We start from the raw sequence: 17,237 nt of genomic DNA on the forward strand, positions 1-17,237 counted from the left end.
TGTGCCTTGTAAATAATGCAGATAGAAAAGTAGTGAAGGTAGAACACGACGCAGTGGTGAGGAAGGAGGGGAAGAAAATGAGAAGTCCATCGGGTGCAAGACGAGTGGTTTTGAAAGGCCATAAGGGCAAAGAATGGGTTTGATCAGACATCAACAGGTCGAGTAAACCGCCTCGATCGCTGTCGAACAAGGTTCTGACGGAGAGCAACAGCTGCAGGGGACATGTTGGCATCAGGTGGGGCGGGCCGATTCCGGACTCGTCTCTGGTGGCCACCAGAGCTGCCTGGGCCAAAGGCAGCACCGCTCTTGAGTGACTCCATGAGGGTATCGATGACGTTGCCGTCCTCTTCCGTTGGCTTCCGGGTGACGCCGCTCCCACTCAAACCAGCAGCCCGCAGACGCGCTTTCTCCTCTTCGCGTTTCTGCCGCTCCTCCATCAGACGCTTCTGTTTCTCCTCAAACTCACGTTGTTGTTGAATCTCCATCGTTGCCTGTTTGTAGGCTGTAATGAATTTCTGCAGGTCGGAGAACATGCTCTCCATGTTGTACTTGGTTGGGTCAAACGCGAAGTACCTTGCGACCTCCATGAAACGCTCCTGCATGCGTTTAAACATGTTCTCAAGTACCTCGATTTGCTGCTGTGCCTCCACCAAAAACTGCTTCATCACAGTGGGGTAGGTGTCATTGGAATCATCACTAGTATACGTTCGCAAATCGTTGTCAAGGGCTGCCGCAGAACGTTTCATCTCCACAATAGCGGCACCAGTCGCATCTTCAGGGAAGTGTGAAGCCCGTTCCATGTAGGTCAAGTCATCACCGAGGCCCAAGACGGTGTCGGGGAACTTCTTTTCAATGGCACGAATAAGGAAATGAAGGAGCGTCGTCTTACCAACCGCATCTTTAGTATCAGTCAGCTTCGGTAGGAACGAAAGGTGAAATCCAACTGATTGAGCATTACGTGATCCGGCATTAAGGTAGTTGCCAAAAAGAAGGATCAATTCAATCACTCGCACAAGATGCTTGCTTTGTCTAAGCTCCTTCAACGCCTCAATCACAGCCACGATTTCAGGCTTAGTATCATCAACTTTCTCCTGGAAGCGCAGTTTAAAGAGAATTGACTTCAGTCGTGGAATTAGCTTCTTTATGGTTCCCACTTTGCATATAAATTGTTCAGGCTCGGCAAGCTCATTGTAATCAGCCGACATGTCAACCACTTGTTTCATCACCTCGGGTTCTGGTAAGGCCTTCAGCAACTGTTCGACAATGTTGGGAGTTAGAAGGGCTTCATCTACCTCAACAATGCGTCTGCGCAACTCGTCATAGGGAATTTTGAGTGAGCCCAGGAGGATGGAGAGCGCTTGTGCCGATTTGCCATCCAGGCACCTGATCTGCTTCGCTTTTCTTGCAAGAGCAGACGCAGCACCTACGGCCGCACCAACCCTCCCACCGTTCTCCTCCGCACCGTCCACAACACCTTCACCATTCTCGGTAAATTTCTTCGGTGGTTTCGTGTTGAAGTTATCAGCGAGTGACTGCAGTAGATCGTCTGAAGCCAGTTCGTTTTCCTGCATCTTCACCCAAACCGAATCCTCAGCCAAATCCTTTTCACTCACCCTGTCCCAATTCGCCTTCTTCATGGGCACCTTAGGCTTGTAAACTGGCTTCGCCTTCATGCCGTAGGGCAGAGATGGAGGAGCTGCGTTGAGGCCCGAGAGTGGTGGTGGTGGTGGTGCCCCGGGAGGACGTGGGATGCTCGGAGGTGGAGGGGGTGGGGGAGGTGGAGGGAAAGTGCTGGAACCGGGAGGGGGTGGTGGGGGTGGAGGTGGCGGAGGAGGTGGAAGTGGAGCTTGCGATGGAGGGCGTAGCGAAACTCCTGCTGCCTCATCATTTCCTCCTTCAACGGATTTCACCTTGGACCGCAGCTGTTCCAACGTTGCTTCAACTTCCTGTTTTTCTTGCAATGCCTGATCGAGTTTCTTTTGCAGTTCGTTGGCTTTAGCGTTAGCGCCACCATCCGACTGCTTGTAGGCTTCCATCAAAGCATTCACGGTACCCTCAATATCCAGTCGCAAAAGACCCAAAGAAGGATCAATATCAACACCATCAGTTTGTAGTACCACTTGACTTACAAGCTCATTTAGCAGATTATAGTAATGTTCTCGGTAGGGCTCCTCTCTCACAAACAACAGGTGCTGGAGAATGGAGAGAAACGACTTTTCAGAAGATGTGTTGGCTAGAGAGCGTTCAAGTAACTGAAACACTTGCCGCGGTTCACTGAGGTCGGCCTTAGCCACCTCGAAACGTTCAAACAACTCGTCTGTATCCGCCTCAGCAAAACTTCGGTAAATAGACACATGATTTGCTACATTGGGATCAGCCGACTTTTCTAATTCGCACAGGCGTTGCGCTAACCCGAGTTTACTTAGTTCTAGTCGAAGGTGTATACGATAATCGAGCTCGATTGTCTCCTCTGACAAAAAACGAGCAGAGACGATGACGTTGATTAGCTGTAGACAGGCGCAGGCGAGTTCGGAAACAGCCAAGCCGTTAATAAGAGGCTCGAAACGAGGCGGGTGATGAGCAGTGAACTCGGCACTAAATGTCAATCCTTCCAAAACCTTTTGATGACCCTTCAGACTGCACATCGCCATTGTGGAGAGCAACTCGAGGGCACACTCCATCAGGGGGATTTCATGTATATTTAAGCATCGTGCGATAAAAGTTGATGCAGTCTCATGATCGACCAAAGCATACAAACCGTAACCGCAGTTCCCCAAGGCTCGAATGCATTTTAGGCTCAAGTAGGTGATCGTTGTGTTTTGGGTAGGCGCGAGAAATTCAAGCAAAAGATTTAATCCGTCATTTTCCTTGTTATTAAACTCCTTCACCCAACTAACCCGACCATTCAAAAGAGCAATTCTAAGGGATTCAAGGGTTTTGGAAATCTCCTTCTCACTAGAGAGTTTGGCATTACGCAGGTCCTTACAATACTGCATCGGGCTCGCGATAGTCTTGGTTGTCCCATACTTAGATGACGCTAGCATATTGAGCTTAAACTCAAGAGGTTTGACGAGAAGGGGGGCGCGTTTCTCCGCGGACAAGTTCATGTCCTCCAGCATAGACTCAAAAAGTTCATCAATCTTCTCGGGGGTCAAATGGCTGAGACTGCTGTCTTGCGAGAGTCGTGATGCTCCGTTGTGACCCGAGGCGCCACCAGAGCCAGCGGTGCCGACGCTGGACTCGTGACCTTCATTGTAATGTGGCATTGTGGAGGGATCTAGCGAGTACATCTCGGCCGCTCCGCTGCCTCCCCCACTCACATCTTTCTTGCGCAACGAAAGCATGTTCTTGAAGCCCTTTTTCGAATCTTTTTTTGATTCTCTTTTGCCATCCATGATTTACAGTAGATCTGGAAAAGGGACACAAAGCGTGTTACTGGAAGATTCAGTTGAGGGAGAAGAAGAGGTGGGAGGAAAAGGAGACTACAAAGGAAGAATGTGTGGACTGTGAAACCAATGTAGGTAGGTTGTGCACCACAACACTTTTGTCAGTGACAGACAACAAAAAGGAGAAAGACGGGCCTTCTAGCGTCATCCGTGATTGGGAAAAGCAGCAACATGGTTCAAGAATTCAAGATTGCATGCGCATAAAAATTGCTTAAACGTTGTCAGCATCCGGGTCCCTGATCTAAAGTGAGGTTGTGTGTGTACGTGTACGATTACACAGGAGGCCTTGAAACAGAATATAAAGCGCCATTCACAGGGGAAACTTATGTATCATAAAGTTCATTGTCATTGAATGAGCCGAATTTAGGTATGAAAACTATCTTAATGATGCCATACCGGACCCAGTTTTAGAGTTGAAAAGACTAGCAGATATTTTCGTCAAGGGCGCCAAACCTCTGTGCAAGCATACGTAATGAGGAAAGCTGCACCCGGATGATGGATGATTGACTATGAGCAATGTATACAACAGAGGTGTGCAAAATGTGTAGCATAATTCGAGAAGCCAGATCTAAGATCCTAGGTTAGATTTTGAGCCATTATATCCTTGTATAGTTCAAATAGCGGTCCTCAGCACTGTACACTCAGTCGTATTTTTTCCCATAAGAACCCCATTGGATCTGCCTCTTTAAAACAAGGAAATATTCCGAGTACGCAATTCCATATTCCACATATTCCGAAGAAAATTTGTCTTTAGTGTTTTATCTTCAGCTCACCGGAGTTACCAATGAGGCTGCTTGCTCACGAACGGTATAGGAGCATCAATGATGACTACCCGACAATATATGAAATTTGTGTAAAGTAGCATACTGTAAGCATTAAAGTACTAGTACTATGTTCGTGGAATCCAATATTCTCGATATAAGTAATGAATATATGTCAACTGTTGCAAATGTTGCGTATTTTATGTACCCAAAAATTTCGCAGATTATGAAGGTCTTAAAATGTTGATCAAATGGCCGATCATTGTGTAATTCACATGCGTCTGACCAGTATCTTCAAAACAGAGAACTTGCTTAAAATTGCAGGATGCCACTACCATGAAGGCTCAAGTTCCATCGGCTTCATTTCAGTTATATTGTGGAGAAACAAGACTTAAGAAAGTGCTTGATACATGCCAGGCGTAACAGCCATACCACAAAAAGAGGCTTCGCAGAAGCCTGGATAGGGTTACCAGTGATAAATACCGCACATGCACATTCAAACATTTACCTTGAAAAACATAATGAGCGGCCTGCAAAACGTGGGAATGCAAGGAGAAAATAAGCGAAATCACGATTTTTGCCGAAAATTTGCTATAACTTAGCATGGTGTCGCATAAGCATGAAAGTGTACCGAAGACGGACATTTAAAAATGAAAAGCACTACAATAAAGATGTGATAAAACGGCAAGCTGGGCTAGTCACCCTACATTAAACGAGGACTTATCATTTGCAAACAGTGGTTCCAATCAATAATATTTCAAACTGGCAAAAGATCGTAGAACAGCTTAACTAAATGCGAAAAATTGACATCTGTTGCCTAGACAAAATTAATCTTCAATACAACAACCTATTTCTAATGCATTAAAACTATCCTTTCACACAATATTTTACCACGAACTTCTAAGAAGGGCAGCCCAAAGGTTAGTTACAGCCTAAAACACTGCAGCCAATACAATAAAATACTAATAAGTAAAATAAACAACAAAAACACTTATAATGAAACCACAGAAACGATGCAAAAGGTGCCCTAAACTCGAACTACCTTTTACCCAGTAAGGGAGGTTTGACATGATATTGTGCACACGATTATAAAAACACGGTGCTTTTCAGTTGGTAGAGTGGATTTAATCGATTTAATATTTAAGGCACTTGTTTACTCATTCCAATCTTTCAACAAATAAAAAAATTTTCAGACCTTAGCGTTGGCTATATTTCAATCGTCAATATTTCGATAACCGCAGTTTTTTTCTTGTCAGACTATTTTACCAAGTAATATGCCAAGATGGGGCGGTATTGGCGAAGTGCACTGTAAAAGACGCTAATCCCATCGAGGCAAATGTGGTGTATTCCATACCATGCATATGCAGTCCTGTACATTCCACATTATGTCCTTCCTGATCTTTGCACTATCTGCATCCGTCCAGCCCACCAATTTCGATGACGAAGTCAGCAAAACCACCCACGCGCAAGCCTGGAGCCACCTCGAGACTTAAAATGTCAGCACCCTACCTCGGAACCCCTATGCTCATAAACAACCCCAATCATGATGTTTGGTCCCGCGAGTCCTCAGACCTTGCCCGGACCGACCCTCTGCCATGAGAATCACCACTCCCGCCTGCCACTGTCCCATGGCAGAAGACCATTACCACTGCCACCGTCCCAGCCCTAGTGCCTTGACAAACCATAAACAATGTGAGGACCGAAAAGAGCAGCAACGATAGCACCACCCACTTTTGAAAAGACAACCAACACAACTAAACTCAGAACGTGAGCCGTGGTAAAAATGGTAAATATCACACGGGAGCATCCCGAAAAGAGAAAGAGCAAATACAAACAGAACGACAACCGATGTGGGACAAAGTGAATATCGAAACAATGCGAGTAACTACTGGTGAGGTAGAACGTGCAAAAGAGAATACTGCTAGGGATTGGTAAAGCGATGCAAAATGCTTTCACATGCGAATGAGCTGATGGTGTTGCTGCCTATTGCCTTGGTTGCGCAATGGTGGTCGGCCGCGACTTTTGGGCGCAACACCGCTTCCGGACAGCGAACCATTGGCACCGCTGCGTCGACTACCACACTCCCGCCTGACCCCTACGAGAGCTGAGAGTCTGTTGGCCCGACGCTTGCTACGTCTGGTCGCCCCAAAGACAATGCCTCGACGACGCCTCAAGGGCATAGACGCTGCACCAGTACGCGAGGCCAACCCCCGTCTCGTGTCCTCGGGCGAAGATTCGTCAGAATCACCACTCGCAGCAGACATCACTTCGCCAGCAAGGTGTGTATCTCCAGGGCCGACAAGTTACATTTAGTGATGCTTTTATTTAAAGACACCTACTCTCATGTGGTAAATGAGTTTGGATGACGGCACGAAACTAGAATACGGAACGAGAGCTGCGTGATACTACTGCCACGTGAATAGTTCGCCGCGATTCAGAAAAAAAGGAAATCCTAACCTGCTTGATAAGGCGCGAGCTCCAGATAGATGTCTATCATGGGAGGACCCATAATGGGCAAAGTTTGGATTTGTCAGGAAAGTCATGGGTACAGTGCGGTCTAAGTAGACAACGAAGTACTGAGGCTAGCTGAATAATGTTCAGATTGGGGTTCATGCAATAAGCCAAGGGATATGTCGAACGGAATAAATCATTTGTAAACGCTTTTTTTCTGTTGGGCCGCAAAAACAGCGTATAAATTGGATAATTTTGCTGAGTCAATATTCTGAGGTTAGTTTTGTGGATTTTGCAACTTATCTAAATAAATTTGTTCATTTTAGACAAATACCATTTGATGAGACATTCGAGGGCACCTTACCATTAAGAAATACGCCTTGGGATCGCTTAAGCTGCTGCAATTGTTCAATTTCTTGACGCAATACGTGTTCTCCTGCAAATAGTAGACGAATGAATAATGAAGTGATAAAAGTCGTGATACCCAATGATAAATTTTGCTCCGATCAAAAGTCGCACAATTAATAATGGTACAAAATCTCAATCTGTGATTAAAAAATGTTAAGTTATGAAACCGCACAAGTTAATTAAGAAAGATGTGACATGTAGGTGACCATGGTTCACACAAAGAAGGTTTGACATACTGTGCAGTTGATGTAACAATTTGTTCGCTTCTAATGGGGATAGAAACCGAAGAAGGGGTTTCAGAGGTTCTGCAAAATGTCTGCAACGGAAAACAAGTTTAGGTGAGAAGGTACTACTCAGTGGATAACAGTACAAAAGCGCTGCATCTCCTACAGGTGTAAAACTTGCATATGGATGTAAACAGACGACTAGGCAATAACCTTGGGTTGGGTTATGAGTAGGTTAAGCGGGGATCCACCAATGGGAAAATCCCATATTAACCCAGATACTTATCATCTCTTTGGTTCGTAACAAACCTTTCAGTTTTAGAGGAATCCATAGCTTTTAATGGTTAGTTAACCTTGAAAAAATGCAAACGTCCCCACTCATATCCAAGTCGTCGCATCTTAATAAATAAACCACGAAGTTGCAACCTATGGGCACAAAGCTCCAATCCGCTAGCAATTGAATTTGTCACGGTATCATAAAAGACTGTTATCCAGGTCTATCTGACGCTTTGTTAAATATACAGCTCAAGGTATATGCAAAGCATAAGCTAATATTTGTTGCCGCTATATACAAAAGTGCTTGAACAGTAATTTGACGCAAAAATCAATCTACGGTGGTATGCAGCAGTTTGCCGGAGGTTCCGACGAAGAAATATCCCGGATGGACTGGTTCGGCGATTTCTCTTTGACATTCGATAGATGTTGAGAGGTGCCACTGTCTTTCGTAATGATCCAAGGTAAGGGAGTTGGCAAGGAAGGAAATATACCAGAAGGGTTGACTGAAGAAACAGCTCCAAGGGGACTAAAGTCCACAATTGGGGAAGAGCAGTGCCAAGGTCGAGTGAATGTAGTGGGCGGAGAAGCATCTCTACTATTCCCTTCATAAGTCGTCATATCCTCGGCAGGAATTGAGGCAGACGCTGTTGCGGCTGTGTCCACGGAAGGTACCGAATGACTTGAACTGTCGGAAAACGCAACTCCAGAATCTTGAAGCGATTCTATTGATGAGGGTGGTTGTTTAACGGCCTCTTCTATGGGCAAGCTGTCGGAGGTGCCAGGCTTCTCGAAGATATTGCCACAGCGCGTGGACTGTAACATCCTCCCTCCACATCGCCGTTGGCTAATTAAACGCCTGCGAGCCGCTTTGTCACCCCCACCACTTAACTGCGATTGGTCAGACATTGCGCGTCCATGACCATTGCCATGGCCATTACTCGTGGCCTTAGGAGGGATCAGTTTTGGAAGGGCGTGAGTCAGCAAGTTCAGTTTTGCCGCGACTATGTGACGTAGTCGCCGCCGTCGCAGAATCTCGGTAAACATATCGATCCGAACGAGAGCTAGGTCTGCAAATTAATAAATCCAAAGGAAAGAGGAGGGAAGTCGTTGTCGCAAGTGAAAAACAAGAGCACATAGATACGCATGATTAGAAGCCAGTGCTTCATCACATCCTCAGCGGAAGTACCACCATCATTCAAAAGAACAACTTATTAACGTATCGCAACCATACTACATAGCGATTTTCATGGGGGATTCCAGAATTTTAGGCATATCTATCAATGCGATGATGAGAGCTTAGTTGAGGAATAAACTGCTACCCAAACAGAAGAATGCGGGTGCGAGTGAAATTCGCAATGTAAGAAGACTGAAAGTAAAAATATAGGTAAATTTGGAAAACATTGGTTACAGCAAGAACACCCTTGTTACAATCAAAGCAAAAAAAAGTACAGAAAGAGTGAGCCTTCCTTATAACTAGCAATAAATTAAAGGCTTCTAAGTGCTACTTAGAATATAACGTGGCCTTCGATGTTCGCGTGTGCAAAACAGCCACAATCTAAAACAAGCACATCAGTGGCACCTTAAGACAGGTATAGAACGAATGAGTGCACCGCAACGCCGCTTAATGTAACAAAGAGCATAAAGATCATTTAAGCAAAGGCCGATAGAACAATGATGTATGCAGCAGTGGGGGCCACAAGAATGAGCAGGTTCGAAACAGCATCGCACAAAAACCACCAACAACATGGAAAAGATCTTACCACGATAAAGTTCATCACCAAAAAAATCGCTTCTGATTCGGGCAATGAACATCTCGGCATTGTTATCATAATCCTAAAATTTACTTACAATACAGATCCATGAACTTACGCATTCATAATCGCCTCTCTTGGGCATTAAGCCCAATTTCTTGCAAAAACCAAGTGGAACTCGGAAATGAGCTTTACAGATGGCAAAGAGATCGTCATCAGACTTATCTTTGGTATTCAAATCCATGATGGAACGAGGTGATTTATAGACGCTACTCATGATTCCTGAAACGTACGTAGACTCGTAATGTCTGCGACATTCTAAAGGTGACATACTCCCGAGCTTTGCCGATACATCCAACCTGGAAAAAAGACATCCACTACAACTCACTTCACTTACCAATTTCCAAGACCACAAGATTCAACATACTCCAAGAATGCAAGTTCTTTTTCTACTGTCCACACAAGTTCCACCCATTGGGAAACAGATCTCTGAAGCAAAAATCATTAAAGCTAAACAGAAGTACCCCAAGTGCATACTTATGGCACCTTTTGTGTTTGGAAGACTCGGCACCTAACCGGAAACACTAAACATTAGTAATTATACGCGCCGTTACATTAGGACAGAGTAGGACCCTTTGGCATTGTACACATTTTATAAAAATAAACGGGAGCTTCCTAAGGCAATAACAACAGTGTTCACCCATGTCCAGTTGCTATGACCAAAAAGAAACCCGGAAAACTTCACCCCCATTCCATCTGAAAGATTGATGGTGTTGGTAACTCACTAAAACAGTCCTTCGTCTTATCAGTGCCCATAATTTCAAGTATAATGTATACAATAAAGAACAAAAAGTCAAATAAAATCAGTAAAAATTATACTCCGTTTCAAATAGTTCTTTTTTTTGAAACTATTGCTCATATGTACAACCTTAAATTCTACGGCTACATATTTCATACAAAAATGAATTTAATTAATATTATGAGGGTTGCATTACACGCACTTAGCATGCTATAATAGTTTTCATTGCTTCATTTAGAGGCGTATTAGTGTTCTAAATTTTGCACGCACAACATTGCGCTTTGCTTAGAATTAGTGCACAATGCGAGGTCATCCCGCGCAGTTTTGATTTAAAATATAACACTTTAAAACTTAGTAAACAGCTTCCGTTGGCTTGAAATCACCATTGTTTTGCTTGCTGTCAGGGATGGCAAGAATGTTAAAGTGTTTATTAATTATGCGGTGCATTTAACTGTAATACGATAGTGGTTTATCCCTCGGTTCTGGTGAGGCGCCACTTTTGTACTTTGAACTAGCCCTCTTGTGCCTTGCCGGGTGGGCTGGCCTTTTGGGCCATGCCAATAGCCCAGACACCTTCTCCGTGCTGAATACATATATTCTGCCCGAGTATTGTGTCTTCTTTCGTCTTCAGGCAGTCTCGCTACATAACACTTTAAAGAAACCTAATTCATTAGCCGCACATCACAAAGACCTTTTTTGAAACTGGTGTACGCAAGCAGAGGTTTCTTTGCTGCAATAATATTAACCTTTTTCTGCTCTTCTACGACAGATTGCTTTCTTTCGATTATGTTGTTTTTGTAATTTCTGCAGTCTTTATTTCTTTTATTTCACCCCAGGCTGCATACCATGATTGGCTTCGCGCTGTATCCAAGTCCTTACAATTTGTAAAATTTGATTTTTCTGTGTTATTCTTATCAGTGCGGAGCTGTAATAAAGTTTATGGGCATTCTCAATAATACTTCATTAATTCAGAAATAGTCAAACGTCTTGGGACATTACATGAATGTAGCGTGCTGAGACTTCCATGAAGACGGAAGGGGACACAATACTCGGGCAGAATATATATTCAGCACAGAGAAGGTGTCTGGGCTAATGGCATGCCCTGAAGGCCAGCCCACCCAGAGAGGTACAAGAGGGCTAATTCAAAGTACAAAAGTGGCGCCTCACCAACACCGAGGGATCAACCACTATCGCATTACATGAAAGCTAAGGCAACACTCCTAATTTCAGGTGTTAGTATCCCACCCTTTGTTTGCTTTTACTTATTGTGTTATTACTGCCGCACTTTTAGCCCCACGTTTTTGAAGTACGCAAGCGTGACCAAGGGTGATCCATGAATAAAACGGAGTTTTTGTCCTTTTTTACGGCTAAGAATACTTAGTAAGTCGTCCATCTTGACGGCCTTTCTCGACGTACTAACATAGAATAGATTTTGCAAGCTTCATGCACATGAATGCTGTTGATGTCAACGTTTTGCCTCAAGTATCGTGGGAATCAGATGGTACCGCTTATCTTTGTTACATCAGTCTTAACGAATAAGTAGTTGGATTTTGTCTAATCTCGTTAAAGTATTGCAATTTTAAAAGTTACCTAAGTTTTAAAACAAAATTAGAGGAAAGCCTTCAATCACTGCATTAGCTTCTTACAACTGTGTAGTAATGGAGGTTCGCTGAGAGGTATAAGATCTCAGACAATCCGAGAATAGGGATGCGGAAATTCACTAAATCCATCGGTGTACATGCGAGTATGGAAGAATACGGACAGCTGTTCCTGGTGTCATTTTATCCTTTCGCCATTCAAAAGTCTCAATTTTCTTCGTTCCAAATTATCCCATTTGTGCTTATGATTTACTGGTTGTTTGTTTTCTCATTCTTAAGACAAGATTTCCTAACTTAAACCAAAACGCCCTCTCAAGCCACACCTAATTGGCTAATTTTATCTGGCATTGGGAAAGGGTGTTACGTACCTGCACAGCCACAAGTAAACTTAACGGTGCCAATCATTTAGCAAATTACCGATGTGATCAAGTTCCAGCGCTTAAGTATGCCAGCGAAGGAGTTGTTATTTTTTCGGTTTCGGCATTTTGAAAATCCTTAATTGCTCGAATTTAGCTATTCCAGGTGGTTTCGCAAGTTCACCAATGCCACAGCTCTTACCGCCCCAATGGCTTGGGGCCAATCAACTGAGCACTAGATAAACTGAAGGGGATGACTAACAGACATTTTAAGGAGGATTTAAATCCCATCGGATGAAGTTAAACTTCTTTAGTCCACCTGTTATTTCTATCACTAGCCATAAAGATGAAAAATGAATATTATTTATACCGTCACCTGACGTCACAGCGGCACACATCGCACTCGTGGTATGGCTGCATTGCTGCACGATACCTGGCATGGTGATTTGGAGATTACTATACACCAACTCACTTAGCTCCCCTTCACACATTCATGCGATTCAGCAGCCAATGATGGCCTCAGCAAGCCAATTTGGTGTGCTTTGACAAGTCAATGAGCGCATACACCTGCGCCCACATAGACGAATAAGTGGCTGGTATCAAGGTCAGAAGACACTGTGTGAAGACATTCAAATATTTACGCTTACACACAAGTAGCGAGAGAATGTCGCGCAATAGGAGCACCACTCGTTACGGGCGAGACACCAGTCCTCATCTACCTCCTCATTCACGCGCAGCAGGCAGATTAAGACCACGTTTTGAGGAACTTGGCTTGAACTATGGCTTTGCACAAGCCGACCCAGAGAAGAATGCCGGCTACTGCTTTGTCTATCGAACGTTGAAAAATAAACTTTCCAACGTTGGCATGGCGTGCAGCATTCGTGCGAACGAAAACGAGATCCGGCTCACAGAACTTGAGGGTCCCTTGGACAAACGGGAGAAAGTCAGGATTTTCACCCATGACATCATCAGTTACTATAAATTCAACCACAAGGCCAAGTTCGTTGCCATTTGTATTGATGCCTGTCATCGAAGGAAGACGGGATATTGGTTCCTGTGTTTTGAAAGGGAGGGGCAACTGTCATATTTCTGCGAATACCTCAATTTTCTCTTTGGATTAGATGGTTTGGATGCCCACGAAGGGCCGGATGGGGATAGAATTAGCTACGTAGACCGAAAGTCGGGAAGTGCTCGATCATTCTTATTGAACCAAGGGAGCAGGCACTACAAGAGCGATCTATACCAGCTCAGAGGTCGACACGAGCCGGACTCCTATGACAGTGGCTACACGGATTACAGTAGCGAAGCTTACGCCTCTAGCGTCCTTTCTCCCCCTCCCCGAAAAATAGCCTATCCCAGGTATTCACCCCAGAAATCCACCAGCAAACGCAATTTCAAGCGATGGTGATGATAATTCAAACTTCCTCACCTAACACAGCTTGTATTTTTTGCAATAACATCAATTTTGGGTCTTTTTGAGTATTAAAAACGTTCTGCACAGGCGTGCCCTGCGCCCACCGTATTGTCATTGCTCGTGTGGGTATCTTCGTGAGCGTGCATGTTCAGGCTGAGTGGTCAGGTGTACAACGGCGTGCATTGATACAAAGATGAGTCCTCTTAAATGGCACTCGGTCAAGCTTTTGCCCTTGCATCCTCGAGCACTAATGTAACAACGCCCCAGTCGAATTTTGTTGTAATAATTGGGACGTGAGAGCAGGGCATATGTCGGTCAAACGTGTGAAACTCGACTAAGTGTGAAATTGGGGCACGTGCCTTCAGTGTTTTGGTAACTAAATTGTAACAATGCCATGAAATTTTATCCAGACTCGGGATATGGAGCAGCAAGTGATTATTAAGTGAACACAATGGTAATGATAGATTAATTTATCCACTCTATTATAAAAGAATGCATTGGTTGCCGTATTTATTTGGTCTTGTTACCACCTTTATTAAGCTGATTTCTACTGGCGGACTTAATTTTGCGGAGCACATGAGTTTTTTGGTTTTTTTTGCCTTTTGATGTTAAAGGAAAGCCTAAGAACAAATATTCTTGTGCTTTTACTTAGCTGTGGCAAATTGATTTTACCTTCATCCAACAATACCTCATAAACAAGACAGCCAATGCGTGTTTTTACTTCTCTAATTATGAATCTCTGATTTTACACCTTTGCTAACTAATCTTTCTATCGATTCCAGCTTACTCTTTTGCAAAGTGCCACAATGCTTCATGAATGGTAAGTGATAAACAAATAAGGAGACCACGTATTTGTCTATCTGACGGCCGTAAAGAAATCGGTCTATTCACTAGTGACAACATAGGCACTTCAGCATCAGGTCTTGCTGATTAACGATAGTTTAAGTTCTTTACTTGACCTTTATTTTCAATCGTCTATTAAACATTATTATTGCCAACAATGGTACTATTGTTCTGGAAGCCTGACGATGCTGTTGTGTCTTCACCAAGCAGCAGGCTCATAGTTCCCCGTACCTGCTTGAACAGTGGATGACCATTTCACGGGTGATGGGTCACATGACAGCCCACATTTTCACCACGAGTGACCTTGGTATCCTATACGCGTGTGTGTACCACCAGAGGAAGCATTAAATGAAAAAAATCTTAACGTGTCGAACCGCGTCACTCATTGTCATTTTGTGGGAGAAGTCTGCTTCGAGTCTCAAATTCAATTATCTGACGAATGATTAGCGGTCAAGTATCCATTACTGGTTGAATCAGCACTCATTTAGGGTGGTTTCAATAATTGGCCTTAGTAATAAGAGAAATGATTCCGTAAAATGCTTCATCAAAAGCTCCAACTGTTCACTTATTTGCTGTAATACACATGATGCTGCATGAGTCACGCAACTTCACATTTGCTGCTTCATTTTCCGGGAATAATGCATCCGTAATATTCATCAACAAAGTGATGCAAGCTTCAATGAAATCACGTGTTCATCGTACTGCCAAACAAAAAGTAGGATTTATGGACTTTCTGTTACTTTGGTAGGGCTTTTGCGTTGCTTCATTTAAACATCCTCCGGCATTCGTTACTGCTACTTAGAAGACAAGTGTTGCTGTTTATTATCGACTAAAATGCCTATTCTGTTCGTTTACGATAGTAAAGTCGCAAAAATAACTTTCCCGTGGATCAAATAAATTTATTTTATAAAATAAACATGCAAAGCTTTTGCACTTAAGACTGACTCAACTTTTTTTAAACTAATCTGTCTCATTTGAGATTGCACCACTACTTCTGATCTGCTACTACAAAGTGCGACTCGATTGTGGAAGAGTATATATCGAACAAGATACTTTTAATCTAAGTTAAAAAGTATTTGTAAAAAAAAATGACATGAAAAATTCGCTGGCATTCATTGTTATTTTGCATAATTTTCTTTGTCCTTATTTATTATTTTTTGCATTAGTACGGTTCGGAATATTTTCCTCATTGTAGAATTTTTCCACGTGGGTGATCAAAAAGTTAGTACTTTGTAATAATAACATTGAATTTAATTTTGAATCAACGCAGGTATGAAAAAACTTTCAATGCTTTTATTCTTCAAGATGACATGCGCGCACGGCCACCAGTTTTTGACTAGCCAGTCAAGCATACATTCAAAAGTTGCATCAACAACAATGGAACTTAAAAGTCTAAGAAATCACCACCATGTAATGAACACGGGGTAAAGTAAAACTGAGTGAGTGGATGTTTTTTAGCTTTGTTACATTTTATTCTGTTCGTTTGTTTCCTTGCCATTTGGTTGAGACTGTAGTCCAAAGACTTTAAGCATAATTGTCTGAGTGCGTACGACTGCGCCATAAGTGACTATGTTCGGTATGCTTTACTTGCTTTTATAGGTTTTTCTTATCCCCCTGGTTCTAAGAAGATTATTTCACTGGAGTTCTTGCCTGATGGCAAAGCTTGAGTCTGTTCCCGCCGTCAGTTGAACGTGTTCCTTGAGTGGTGCACAGTACCCCCTTGACTCAATCGCACAAGGAAGGTTGGCCAAGCTTAATCAGTCAATAAGGTTGTGGGTCATTAAATGATATTTTAATTGTGCATTGTGCAACATCTCAACGATTGTCTGTCGGTTTGCTATTGTGGCACAACAGTATGGCACATATCCTTAAGCGAATGCAAACTCTGAATTCATTAAGCTCGTTTTGTGTGGCGTATTAACATCTATCCAGAAAATTTATCACTGTAAGTGTTAATAAAAGTTTCAGTAACCAACTGTTAATTGTTTTGCATTCATTTTTTTCCAAAATATTAAATACTTTTAATGGAATGCTTACGCAAATACATTTAATTAAATCCTGAGTGTAAATCCGATGCGTCACGGTTGATTGTTAAAAACATTAGCATTAAAGAGATCACTATGAGCGTTTTCTCAATTTCGAATGGCTAGCTGCCCCTGCGAGATCACACTTTATAAGTGCACTTTTATGTAAGTGAAACCCTGCCTTTCCTCCGTGGTTCCTTACAGGCTCCTTTTACTTCTTCATTTTTTGTTGTGCCTATCATTTATTGAATACATTAGGAAATAACTTCGTAAATTTACTTAAAAATGTAATATCGTGCCAATCAATTTCAACTGTTATATTGGACATATTAAATTATCTCATGAAACTTTAGAAGATAAATAAGTTAAGAATAATAAATTTCAAACAATAATCTAAAATAATCTCAGATAAAACCTTTGTACACCATTCTTCACCATCACATTAAATTGTATATGATAGATACCATAAAGGTAACCCATTTCGAAAAATGTAAATTAATGCCCTCATCATCTCAAGAGTAATGTGCAGCCATTGGAGTCACAGTGTCGTTAAAAATCTCATACTTTGGATTTGCAAAGATACCTTACGTAAAATGGCGCGACTGATGACTGAGTGCTTGGTATCAATCCCACGCCACGACATTTCAGGAGTAGCGTTAGACTTACCAGAGCTCTGAGCTACCTAGTTGATAGCACGTTTTGTACTTTAATTTTTTTCTCTGCACACTAAAGTAATTACTCCACGTCTCACCATGCCTATATGGCAGCTGCTAAGGGCCTAACTGCATCGTCTTCACGAAGATTGATTTAGTCACTTTTATGACAGATTGAATACGCAAGAAACCTTCCCATTCTGTTTACATTACTGATGGGAGTAAAGCAGCCA

The 17,237-nt window shown here is 42.9% G+C and overlaps 3 protein-coding genes across 3 annotated transcripts; all 3 read right to left on the reverse strand. All coding sequences in view use genetic code 11, as the record gives it.

Moving 5' to 3' along the window:
- Nucleotides 1–143: 143 nt before the first annotated feature.
- On the reverse strand, nucleotides 144–3,395 carry EGR_01611 (Protein diaphanous; the record flags this gene model as incomplete). The annotated part of the gene is made up of 1 exon (XM_024490860.1): nucleotides 144–3,395. The coding sequence occupies one exon, from the start codon at nucleotides 3,393–3,395 to the stop codon at nucleotides 144–146; it is 3,252 nt and encodes a 1,083-aa protein (XP_024354725.1).
- A 2,764-nt stretch (nucleotides 3,396–6,159) lies between these two features.
- On the reverse strand, nucleotides 6,160–6,471 carry EGR_01612 (hypothetical protein; the record flags this gene model as incomplete). Its single annotated transcript, XM_024490861.1, has 1 exon — nucleotides 6,160–6,471. The coding sequence occupies one exon, from the start codon at nucleotides 6,469–6,471 to the stop codon at nucleotides 6,160–6,162; it is 312 nt and encodes a 103-aa protein (XP_024354726.1).
- Nucleotides 6,472–7,899: 1,428 nt separating this feature from the next.
- Nucleotides 7,900–10,068, reverse strand: EGR_01613 (Transcriptional adapter 2-alpha; the record flags this gene model as incomplete). Its single annotated transcript, XM_024490862.1, has 5 exons — nucleotides 7,900–8,633; nucleotides 9,327–9,399; nucleotides 9,436–9,676; nucleotides 9,715–9,806; nucleotides 10,063–10,068. 5 exons carry the CDS (start codon nucleotides 10,066–10,068, stop codon nucleotides 7,900–7,902), a joined length of 1,146 nt encoding a protein of 381 aa, XP_024354727.1.
- Nucleotides 10,069–17,237: the final 7,169 nt, after the last annotated feature.

The sequence above is a fragment of the Echinococcus granulosus genome, assembly GCF_000524195.1.
Source record: "Echinococcus granulosus chromosome Unknown EG_S00006, whole genome shotgun sequence".
NCBI lineage: Eukaryota > Metazoa > Platyhelminthes > Cestoda > Cyclophyllidea > Taeniidae > Echinococcus > Echinococcus granulosus.